General features: G+C 45.9%; 1 protein-coding gene across 2 annotated transcripts; it reads left to right on the top strand.

The window, feature by feature from the left end:
* The first annotated feature begins 7,415 nt into the window (after positions 1-7,415).
* Positions 7,416-11,055, top strand: pold4 (DNA polymerase delta 4, accessory subunit). 2 transcript variants are annotated; one of them, XM_048996415.1, is made up of 5 exons: positions 7,416-7,513; positions 7,842-7,943; positions 8,075-8,164; positions 10,313-10,424; positions 10,941-11,055. In XM_048996415.1, the coding sequence occupies exons 2-5, from the start codon at positions 7,844-7,846 to the stop codon at positions 10,963-10,965; spliced, it is 327 nt and encodes a 108-aa protein (XP_048852372.1). In that variant the 5' UTR covers positions 7,416-7,513; positions 7,842-7,843; the 3' UTR covers positions 10,966-11,055. The 2 variants fall into 2 exon arrangements, with proteins under 2 accessions (XP_048852372.1, XP_048852371.1); XM_048996414.1 differs by lacking the exon at positions 7,416-7,513 and having other exon boundaries at positions 7,563-7,943.
* Positions 11,056-13,049: the final 1,994 nt, after the last annotated feature.

Here is a 13,049-nt window from a genome sequence, read left to right as displayed (position 1 = left end):
TGTTACTGTATGTCAGTACGAAATAGCAATTTGAAGGTGCTTTATTTTTTAATTCTTCACTTTCCACATTCGCTGTCACTGTCCTGCCCTGCTCCTCCGCTCCTTCCATGTGCCACGCCCCCTCATTAACCCCGTGTGGATTCCACTTGTTCACCAGCTGTTTCTGATTGTTGTCATTAGTCCAAATGTATTTAAGTCTGCATTAGGTACGTTTGCCTCAGTCTGGTCGTTGAAGTCTTGCGTCAGTCTTGTGGTTTGCCTTGTTCCTTCAATAAATCCCTCATTTCCTGCAGCCTCACCTGCCTGCTCTTGCTTCTCCGGTTGACGTTCGTGACAGTAACAATGTTTCCACTATTTAGAGGCCAGTCAGTGGAGCGTCAATCCCTCTGTTTATCATCATACATCCCAGAGAAACAGAGAGGAGAGGAGTCTCTGTGATGCCGCTGCCCATGATGATGAGTATGATAACCAAGATAGCCTCGCGTTCCTGTACCTCTGTAATGAGATTTCTGTGAAACAGAAGTCCCAAAGCAAGGCACCATATAAGAACGCGGAAATGGACTTACACAAATGAAAATTCTTTACAGAGACAATCTGATTACATGAAAATTTAACTTAGTGATGAAAGGATCATGATCAGATTATTTTAAATGGATATGAGACAAAACCGGTGAGTATTGGAAGTGAAAGGGAACTGTTTCAAAAGTGTCCTTGAAAGGTAGCGGACTCCGTAAAGGAAAACAGAAAGCAAGCACCAGAACTACTCTAAGCTGGAGATTTGCAATGTTCCAGCCCATGAGAGATGGCTTTTCCACCCTGGTCGTGGAGATCTATCCATCCATTTTCTGTTCTGTGCAGGGTCACGGGGGTCTGGAGCCTATCCCAGAAGCTATGGGCGCAAAGCAAGGAATAACCCAAGATGGGGCACCAACCCATCGCAGGAAACACATACCATTCACGCCTATGGGCAATTTGGTAACTCCAATTCCAATTTTGGACTGTGGGGAGAAACCAGAATACCTGGAGAAAACCCCATGATGATGCGAAGAGAAATCTTAATAATAGTTTGTGTGGTAACATCTTTAAACCTGTGATTTTTTTATATAAACCATATGATCAAGGACTTCAAACACACAGAAGTCTCTAACACAAAACATGCAAGTGCTAAATGACAAAGCCGAAGCAGTAGCCAAGCCACAGAGAATAACCACTAATCCAACGTGAAAAGGAGGAAAAGGGGACAAAGTACAGTAGCATGGATATTAAATGTCATGGGTGATTGATAAAATGTAGAAAACAGCACTGAAAGCCAGCGTTAATGCATTCTGAGAGCACTATTGCAGATGACCGCCTGATGCTATTAGTGTAATTCAGTAAAAGGTGCTGGAAAGTGCCTTACACACATTCCCAGCCAACATGGCTAAACACTTTAAAACTTCCTTTTTAAAGACTCTTAAATTGGTTATGTCTTCTCTGGAGATATGAAGCAGTCTTAATATGTATGCTTTGCCCTTTTGTGTGTTCCAAGTTAGCCCTCTTCCTGTGCCTCCTTCACTTACAAACCACGAATAATACACCACACCACCCCAACTGGCCAATCAATGACTAGGAGCACAGCTCAAGCTCCCCTGGTGCCCAGAAATCAATGGCTTCTGCCAGCTGTGACAAGACAAGCATCCTGCCTCCAATTTTACAAGTATAATGCACTGAGGCACAGGAAGCCAGAGTGGATCACTATTAGAGTTTTTCTCGATTGCTTTGGAGCATTTCTCACATGACAATTTGTATGACATTTACAAAACAAGTGTAATCCCCACACCATGATGTCACTTAATTTCTAACTGCTTCATACAAATTTCCAAATGTTTTAGTACATATATGCAAATAGGTTAGTACATGATTGTCATGATTTGGCAGAATTTTCAGTTGCTTTAGTTTTCTTGGTCAAAATAGATTATGTAGTTTCCCCATTGTAATAATTTTTGATCCAAAATCTCATGTATGTGATACCTTTACCCGATTAATCAAAATGATTAAAAAATATATTCCGTAAATTACAGTGATATGGCATTGTTGTGTTTTTGGTTCCCACAGTACAAGATTATGTTGCCCTTGTATTGCCATTTTACTGTTTTTGTGTTATACAGTTAGGTTTGCTACTGTATTGTGTCTTGAGATCTGAAGGAGTTACATGTGTATGCGAGTGCTTTCTCTTGCAAGTGAACTTTACATAAAGACTGTCACGGCTTCGACCGGGGAAGCAGAAGCTGGGAGATGTAAGATCGGGGAAATGCGGGATTTACTGGAATGACAACGTGGAACAAGCAACAAATGCAGAGCAACAATAAAATGAGTAGACTGGGGAAACAAACTGAAATGTGGACTAAATACAGAGTGCTAATGACAACAACCAGAAACAGCTGATCACACAGATATTCCCCACAAGGTTAACGAGGGGGGTGTGGCACACGGAAGGGGTGGACAATCGGGGCAGGACAGGACCCCCACCCCCCCACCAAAGGCACGAACTCTGGGTGCACCTAAGAGGAGCGAAGTGACGGGGACTAGGAACAAAAGCGCCTGGGGAGACAAAAGCAACAACTTCAACCGGGCACAGGGAACAGCATGGACACACAGAACACACACAAGGAGACTAACTCAGACAACAGACGACAAACCACAGAGAACGCAGACACTCACAGGAGCACCAAAAAGGAAACAAGGGATCCAGGGAAACTAGTGGGGAAAACAGAGGGACCATACCGGCGGACACACCTATAGGAGGTACAAAGGGACCGGCAGGGGATGAAGACACAGAGGAACAGGAAGGAAACACAGGGGGCACAGAGGGACCAGCAGGGAATGAAGACACAGAGGAACAGGAAGGAAACACAGGGGGCACAGAGGGACCGGCAGGGAATGAAGACACAGAGGAACAGGAAGGAAACACAGGGGGCACATAGGGACCGGCAGGGAACAAAGACACAGAGGGACAGGAAGGAAACACAGGGGGCACAGAGGGACCGGCAGGGAATGAAGACACAGAGGAACAGGAAGGAAACACAGGGGGCACATAGGGACCGGCAGGGAACAAAGACACAGAGGGACAGGAAGGAAACACAGGGGGCACAGAGGGACCAGCAGGGAATGAAGACACAGAGGAACAGGAAGGAAACACAGGGGGCACAGAGGGACCGGCAGGGAATGAAGACACAGTGGAACAGGAAGGAAACACAGGGGGCACAGAGGGACCAGCAGGGAATGAAGACACAGAGGAACAGGAAGGAAACACAGGGGGCACAGAGGGACCGGCAGGGAATGAAGACACAGAGGAACAGGAAGGAAACAAAGGGGGAACATAGGGACCGGCAGGGAACAAAGACACAGAGGAACAGGAAGGAAACACAGGGGGCACAGAGGGACCGGCAGGGAATGAAGACACAGAGGGACAGGAAGGAAACACAGGGGGCACAGAGGGACCGGCAGGGAATGAAGACACACAGGAACAGGAAGGAAACACAGGGGGCACAGAGGGACCGGCAGGGAATGAAGACACAGAGGAACAGGAAGGAAACAAAGGGGGAACATAGGGACCGGCAGGGAACAAAGACACAGAGGAACAGGAAGGAAACACAGGGGGCACAGAGGGACCGGCAGGGAATGAAGACACAGAGGAACAGTAAGGAAACACAGGGGGCACAGAGGGACCGGCAGGGAATGAAGACACAGAGGGACAGGAAGGAAACACAGGGGGCACAGAGGGACCGGCAGGGAATGAAGACACAGAGGAACAGGAAGGAAACAAAGGGGGAACATAGGGACCGGCAGGGAACAAAGACACAGAGGAACAGGAAGGAAACACAGGGGGCACAGAGGGACCGGCAGGGAATGAAGACACAGAGGAACAGGAAGGAAACACAGGGGGCACAGAGGGACCGGCAGGGAATGAAGACACAGAGGAACAGTAAGGAAACACAGGGGGCACAAAGGAACCACAAGGCACTGAAGGATGAGGAGGAAACACAGGAGACACAAAGGGACCTGAAGGGAACAACAATGAAGCAGGTTGGAGAGTAAATTTAGGGGGCAAGAAAATGGGGAAGGGAAATGGGGAGCTGGATGGACCCTCAGCAGGCGTGAAGTGGAGGCCACCGGAGCAGCAGGCAAGCATGAGGCCAGAGCAGGGCCTGAAGGAAACGCTGAAGGTGGCGAGGAGGAAGGCAAAGAGGGAGGCGAAGGGGACTGTGGCAAAGAAGAGGAGGGAACCATAGCCACAGCAGGCGGAGGCGCAGCCATAGCCAGCCCAGGTACAGACGACTGACGAGGGGCCGGAGACCAGGCCGCAGGTGGCCTATGAGCTGCAGGTGGGGGACCCGCAGGCAATTTGGAGCTGAAACCTGGGGGAGTGAAGGTATGCCAGGGAGCCGATCCCGATGCCGGTGTCCTCTCCCTCTCTGGGAAACCAAGAGATGGGAACCTGGCTAGAATCTGCCGCGATGAGGGGACAGTGGCTGAGGTGACCCACTGGATGGGTCCACTGGGGCAGTCAGGGTAATTCCGTAGGGGTCCCACTCAAGCTCCTCCCCCAGCTCCATCAAGGAGAGAGGAGCAGTGGTCAGGTCATCAGGGACCTCCTCGGGGACAGGGAGTAGGGCTGTGAAAGCTGCAGGCATGGGAACGGGGTTTGGAGCAAGGGAGACAAGAACTGGGGAGACTGGAACTGGAGGGTCTGTAATGTGGGGGACAAGAACCAGGGGGACTGGAACCGGGGAAACTAAGACTGGAGAGTCAAGAGCCAGGAGGACTGAGGCCGTAGGGACAGTGACCAGGGGTATCGGGGGCCGAGGGATCAGGAACCAAGGGGACTGTAGGAACCACTGTGGCCGGGGCATCCGTTGCAGGAAACGCGGGGGGTGGCATATCAGCCGCGAGGACTGGAGCCACTGGGGTAGCAGAAACCCTGGGTGCTGGGCCATCAACCTTGGGCGAGGCCGCTGCAGGAATCACGGCACACGGACCTCCAGGGGCGCAGCCAAAGCCTCCGGGTCTGGAGCCACGGGGGGTAAAGTTGGGACTGGAACCACAGGGGGCGAAGCAGGAATCATCGGTGCAGGATCCTCCGGGGGCGCAGCAGGAACGGGTGGCACAGGAACCTCCAGGGACACAGCCAGAACAGGCAGGTATGGAATCACGGAGGGTGGTGCAGGGCCACCGGGTCTGGGATCACAGGCACTGGAACCACCGGGGGCGAAGCAGGGACAGGAACCACCGGGGGCAGAGACCGGAACAGGAACCACCGGGGGCAGGGACCGGAACAGATCCAGGGGCAGGGACCGGAACAGGAACCACCGGGGGCAGACCTAGCACCTCAGGGTGGGGTTGCCAGTACCACCAGCACAGGAACTATGGGGGGAGCTGCAGGCACCACCGGCACAGGAACCATGGGGTGGGCTGCAGGCACAGAAGGAGCGGACAAGTGGGGCAGAACAAAGATGGAGATAGTCTTTATTGTCATTGTCGCTTAGACAATGAAATTTAAAATGCCATTCGACTCAAAGTGAGGCATAAAAAGAGTAATCAAATATTAAAAATATACAAATTACACTGAATATTGCATTTACTATACAGATTGCACTGAATATACAGACTGCACTGATGAAAAATAAGAAATTAACCGTTATGTTTCGCATTTAAAGCCATGATTGCTTTGCGATAAAAACGTTTTTTTTAGCCGATTTGTCCTGGTTTTCATGGTTCTGTATCTCTTGTGTTATGACTGGTGTCAGTCTTGCGAGCTGCAAGCAGGGAATCACCAGTCAGGCAGGCAAGGGATACAAAAGGCTGGGTTTATTCCGGGTAGATGGGGGATCACACGGAGCAAACGCTAACACACATCAATGACCGATCTGGGAAACGGACGAAGACGTGGACTGATATACACAGAACAAGCTGGAAATAACATCAAACAGATGGGAACAATCAGGGTTTCACACGATGGTAATGAGGGGGCGTGGCGCACAGGAGGATCGCACGAGCAGGTCATGACATCTTGCCTGATGGCAAAAGCCGTAATACTGTAATGAATACTGTACATTACAAAATACTGTAATGTAGTGCATTGCAACGTTGAAACTGGTGTCTTTTATATGAATAATATGCACATGTAACTTCTTCAGATCTCAAGACACAGTGCAATAGCAACCGAAACACCACACTGCACTGTATAACACAACACCACTAAAATACAAGAACAAAAAAACGAAATGTGCTGTGGGAACCAAAAACACAACAATGCCGTATCACTGCAATTCATGGAATATATGTTTCAATCACCTGGTAACTGTTTTGAATGTGGTGGCTAACACAATCGTCACTTACATGACCTATTTTTACCAACAAGACTAAAGCAACTGAAAATTGTGCCAAATGATGATAATTTTACAATAATTTATTTACCATTGAAGTAAAACATTTGGAAATTTGATTGAAGCAATGAGAAACGATGTTCTGCTGCGCATAAGTGACATTAAGGTGTGGGGGGTACACTTGTTGTTTTGTTAATTGTCATTTGAGAAACGCTCCAAAGCAGCTGAGAAATAAAATGAAATAATTGTATTTTATCAGGGCCTTACAATGGCTGAAGCTGCCAGAAGGGTGTAGCTGAATGTTGGGAGGACAACTGACTGTGTCCTAAATCATTCAAACGTTCCATTGAGACAACAGGTGTATAATCCAACAATGTGCACTGTCCTGTAAGACTGTATACTCACTTCAATGCTTCATGTTACAGTATTCCACTTGCATTTTTAGTATACAGTAAATATACTTTATACAGTTACATACATGTATGCATACTTACAGTATGTGTATGTGTGTGTGTGTATATATATATATATATATATATATATATATGTGTGTGTGTGTGTGTGTGTGTGTGTGTGTGTGTGTGTGCACAGTATATATATATGTGTACAATGTGTGCGCTTGTGTGCCAGAGTATATGTACAATAATACAGAAAAAGTACAATCACTGTCATCAAAAACTTGACCATAGTTCTCCACGACCTGGATGGAAAAGCCATAGTTTATACCGGGAAAATACTTATATAGCATATTGACCATCTTGTTCATGAACTTGTCCTTCTGATGGCACTGACAAGTTCATTGACATAAATATTTATTTTTCAGGGATAAACTAAGGTTTGTGAGAAAGTTGCGGGCTTTTGCAGGCATGTGGTACTGTCTGTACGAATTGTTTTGATAAATTCACTTACTGTTTTATAAATGTTAAGGATGATTCGAGAAATGTGCCAAAGTGACTAAGGAAAAACTGTAACAGAAATAAACATTATTATTCTGTATAAACCGTTGAAAAATCATCATCAAGAGAACCTAATGTGCCTTTAAGAAGGGCGTGGACCGACAACGTCACGCCGTGGTCACTTCCGCGTGAAGTCGGTTCCGGTTCGTTTCGGTTCGTACAGAATCGCGGAGAGGCCCGAGCGACCCGAAGGTGCAGCGGAGCGCCGATTTTGTTTTCTGTTTTGTAACGCACACTTGCTGACGTGGCTGCAACCGATGTTACTGCAGTTGACTGTGAATTCGCATGTGCAGTTATTTGCTATTAAATTAAAAAAAAAAACCTGCAACGTAAAACCAAAACAAAACCGGAAAACAAATTGGGTCCCGCTTTGATTTACAAATAGCTCATAAAAAACAGATATAAAGGGCGACTGGAATGATTTATCGTGTTCTAGCAAACATTTCTTTGAGTTAATGTATATATTGTCTAGTTTAATATATGAATATTATTCCATCGGTGTCCGTGTTTTTGTCCACAGTCATGTCTCCAAAACGTAGACTGATTACCGACTCTTTCAAAGTGGTGAAGAGAGCGAGGACGTCCGATAATAGAGGAAAGACCCCCCCAGTCCCAGAGCACGGTTTGTACTGGTAGGGTGTCTGTGTGGGTTTGTGATCGGCGGATGGTTGCCCTGGGTGAGGATTTTATATGAAACTTGTCCTTGGACACTGAATTGTCTCACTCCTTCTGTGATTACACCGGAACATCCAGAGGCTGAGCCCGACCCCTTGACACCGCGAGAAAAGGACCTGCTCCAGCTAAGGAAGTTTGACCTGGACTGGCGCTATGGACCATGCACAGGTACTGTTGAACCATTAGATTTTTCATTCTAAACCCAACCTTCGTTTCATCTTCCCATTATCCGTGTTACTGGTTTAACCTCGTCTGCTGAAAACGCCAATTTGCTCCACAACGTGATTTGCATAGAGAGCAATTACAGTATACTGCATCAGTTAAGCGCGTGTGCTATCCTACAATTATTTTGTTGCTGTTCCGCTTTTTTAACGTTAATAATAAAAAAACCTAATATAATATAAAATGTTAAGTATTGATCAGATGGTTGAAATATTAAGCGTTTATTAAGCGCTTGAACGAATGACTGGACGTCATGTGACAGCTGCAGGAATAAAGTAATATATTTTAAGGTGCCATATGTATTGTAAGGGCATTTCTAGCTATTGAAAAGATCACGGACTAAGTCAAGTTTACCTGGGGGTTGACATTTGTCAACATGTGTTGTGGTGGCACGTGGAGGTAAGCATTACGGTGTTAACATCTGTGCTGATCTTTGAGCTGCGGCGTGGACAAGAGGCATCAGCTGACTGGCGTCTGTGTTTATTTCGGTTCGCCAGGTTGGGATGTATGACTTGGGGAGGAGGGAAATACTCAGGTTATAGCAGCAGTGTATACACCAAAAGCTGGGGGGAATAAAGGTTGGGCTAAGTCATGATTTAAGACATTAAATTTTGGGCCAAGTTAGAGGGGAGATAGAATAATTGGTGTCTGGGCTGTTACCGGAGGTTAAAGAAGTGTGGAGAAGGGAAAACTCCTGGTGCAGAGAGCGGTGCAGAGGGTTTGCAGAAAGAAGAGGCACTAAGTGGTAGCAGGTGCAGTATTGACCGATGTGACAGGGTAGGCTGACATAACAGCGGGGGTAGGTTGATGTGACTGAGGGTAGGCCGAAGTCTAAGCCTGTGTGACGGGGAGGGCAGGCCGATGTGTACGCTGTTGTGACGGCAAGGGTAGGCCGACGTGTAGGCCGATATGACGGCGAGGGTAGGCCAACGTGACGGCGAGGGTAAGCCTACGTGTAGGCTGATATGACGGCGAGGGTAGGCCGACGTGACGGCGAGGGTAGGCCAACGTGTAGGCTGACATGATGGCAAGGGTAAGCTGATGTGACAGCAAGCATGGGCCAACATTTAGGCCGATGGCGAGGGCAGGCATTTGCATATACTGAAGTGACAGTGAGGGTAGGCCGACGTCTAGGCCTACATGACGGTGAGGGCAGGCCAATGTGTACGCTGATGTGACAGCGAGGGTAGGCTGACGTGACATCAAGAGTAGGCCGACGTGACAGTGAGGGTAGGCTAACGTGTAGGCTGGTGTATTGAAAGTGGGCATGTAGAGAGGCACTGTCCTTCTGTAGGGGCCCAAACAGTGGCATATGTGGTTACTCGTGGCTAACAGGAAGGAACTGAACGATCGGTAAGACCTCGTCCAGTGGTAGCTTAGGAATGCGTGGTATTTGGTAATCTTTACACATGTTTTTGTGTCTGTTGTTCCTAAGCCCATTTTCCATAATCCTTCTTCTTTCTGTGGCACAAAATTGCTAAAGATGAGGTTTTACATGAATGCAATTATTGCATTATAGGAGAAATTTCTGTACACGTCACTGTGCTGTTTTCCTGTATGTTACTGCTTGTGTCGTTTCTTTAGTCATATGCTTGGATATATTGGTACAGTGCCATGTCAGAATTGAGGACAGAGATCCTTTCTTCTGCAAAAGAAACAAATACGCTTAGAGCTTGTTTTTTTTTTTTTTAAAAGAAAATGTGTTTTTTAGTCTATGAGTCTTAACAGGCAGAAGCATTGCTCAGGCCACTTGATGCCACTAGAGGGTGCTAAAATCCTTGCTCTGAGCACCAACTTAGCTGAATATGCGTCACTGCGTCCATTACAGTGCCTGATGGCAGCAGATAAGCAGGGTCCCCAGCAGCGCTTCTCAGCACACTGGGGAGGAATGAGCCAGTGAGCAAAGGTGCTCTTAGCCATACCATTCTTCAGTGGTTGCTTTGTTAGAAAATAGTGTTATAATAATATGAATGCAGTGAGCTAATAGACAAGCATCATGTAAAACACTGGATTCCAGCAAGTCAGATTCGGATTTTTGAGTCTGGTGTTTATAAGCACTAGTCTTGGGTGCAGTAATTCTCCTGTCATCCCCAGGGATCAGCCGTCTGCAGCGTTGGGAGAGGGCCCAGCTGAATGGTCTAAACCCCCCAGCGGACGTACGGGAGCTGCTACTGAAGGACGATGATGATCCAGAGTATTCCCACAGGTATGGAGTGTGGTGACACTGACAAACACACACTGCAGCCAGATCCTGTTAAAAACACCGAACCGCTAACTGCTACCGCCCACCTCCCAAGGCCTTCGAACACGCGCATGCCAGCAGGCTGGAATTGACGGGATCTGGCACATTCTGTTAAGACAAAACGCTGCTGAACTCTGGGGGATCCCACATGGGGTCACAACCTTGCCTTCAATAGCACCACACTGAGCTTAACTGCCCAAGCGCACCCTGCATATTGTATGCAAACTATATATATATATTTTTTTATATATTTTCTAATATTTTATTTGGTATCTGACACTGAAACGTTTACCTGTTAAAATTTTAAATTATTTTTGAGAAGCTGGGTTTAGAAATAAGTGTTAGCAAGTTATGCTTCTGTTGATAAGTAAGAGTATAATATAATCACTTGATACGATGATAAGCTATACGTTTTTAGATTAGAATGTTTTGGAAGCATGCTTTTTTTCCTTTATCTGACTTGTTCGCTTTATCTTGCAGTCTGTGGCGGGATTACCCACTCTGAAGAAAGGACAATGGGGCCGCCCCAGGGGGCTTTAAAATGTAACATTCAACCTGTAATGCTACTTTTTATAAAGTTTTTTATTATTGGGTATTTTCCCGTGTATCATTTATGCACTCATATATTATAGTGTGTCTTAAGTATACCTGTCAGTCAGAATGGCGTAATCGGTACCTGATAGATGCAAGGGATGAACATTACCTCTGTAATCAAAGAGAGCATTTTAGACTGAAAAAAATAGAGATTGATCTCTAGCCGTGATCTAGTTGCTTTATCTGGATGCTGAAGAGTTGCACAACTTCACCAGGGTTTGGATGGGGTGTGCATGAGGACAGAGCTGTTCATCCCATAATGTGGCTGTCAGGGATGATGCTTTAATGAGTCAATAGTGACAGGTAACAAGGCCAGTGGGATTAATCTTTATCTAGGAAGTAAAAGGAGCTCAATCTTAAAGCTATTTAGGGTGTATATGCATGCTGAAATGTATAACATAGCAGACATTAACGATGCAGGCTGTCAGCAAAATGACTGGCTGCTCTTTCTGCGTAATGTAGCTGTCATCACATCGCCCTGCACTCTCCAGTACACAGCTCAGATTCCCTCACTGACATCCAGCTTCTTTTAATTAATTAACCTATTTTACAAATTTAAAACCTAATTTTATGAATACCCGAGAGAGGCAGAAATACAGTGTGACTGAGGGAGTGTGTTGCAGATACATTACATGGCCATAAGGATTCTCAGGAAGGAGCTATGAGTTATATACCTGGAAACTGCAAAACGTTAGAGTGTAATACAGTACAGTTAGAAAGACTGAACACCATGATAACACTGATACAGGGTTAATACAGTATAGATAGTGACTGAACAATACTGGACATTAACACTGTACTGAGACGCATTACAGTACAGACAGTAACTGAACATGACTACTGACACATGGCTAATACATGGCAGATTTAGTGACTGAACACGTGTACATTAACGCTACTGAGGTGGTTAATAGAAAGTGTACATAAAGTGACTGAACATTACTGTACATTAAGACTACAGAGGTGGTTAATACAGAAGTGACTAAACACGATTTTTCATTAACACTGCACTGAGAGGATTAATATACAGTATATGTTTAGTCATTGAACACTGCATTAACACTACTGAGACAGGGTTAATATACAGTGACTGAAAACTGTATTGGGACAGAAGGTTAATAATGTACAATGCACATACAATGACTGAACACTACTGTACATTAACACTACTGAGAGGGTTAAAACAGTATAGATATAGTGACTTACTACATTGACACTACTGAGATGATGAATACAGTACAGTTAGTGACTGAGCACTGTATTGTACTGTAATGAGACAGGGTTAATATAAAGTACAGATGCAGTGACTGAGCACTACATTAACAGTACTGAGACAGGGTGGATACAGTGCAGTATAGTTCCAGTGACTGAGCACTAATGTAGTTTAACACTGTACTGAGAAAGATGGTTAATATAGTACAATATAAAGTAAGTGATTACATTGATTACACTGTACAGTAACAGTCAAAAGTTGCATGAAAGTTGAAAGTGCTTGAAAGTATAATTTTCTATGGTTTAAACTATAAATCTGTCAAAAGGTGTGATAGTCGATGTTATAGATTTCAGCCAGCATTACACCAAAGCGAGATAGGGACCCAAAGCAGAGTCACTCTCAGAAGAATGGAAGTGAACCAAAACTCAGAGGAATGGCCCAACTTGTGCCCCCCCCCCCCCCCCCCCCCCCCCCCCCCCCAGGCCATGACCCCACCGGGCTGAAGAGTCAAAGCCCACCAGCCTGCTCATCTCTGGAAAGTGTTGCAGAAGAACTAGGATGCCCTGATGGCTGCTTTCAATCTCAGCTCCTTGTGTCTTCTATACTGTAGTGTTTTTTTTTTATTTGAAGAATTTACAAGAAAACATATGATACACGATACAAGCCATTATGAGAAAACCTAGTTTCCAGCAAGCATGCATACACTACTGACTGGCTCTGTATGTGACATACGTATGGCAGACAGACAGTTAATAGCTGGGGGTGTACAATTTATATTAGAC

The sequence above is a fragment of the Brienomyrus brachyistius genome, chromosome 25 (genome assembly GCF_023856365.1).
Source record: "Brienomyrus brachyistius isolate T26 chromosome 25, BBRACH_0.4, whole genome shotgun sequence".
Lineage (NCBI taxonomy): Eukaryota > Metazoa > Chordata > Actinopteri > Osteoglossiformes > Mormyridae > Brienomyrus > Brienomyrus brachyistius.
The sequence above is the reverse complement of the archived record's forward strand: the minus strand, read 5'-3'. Positions and strand labels throughout refer to the sequence as shown.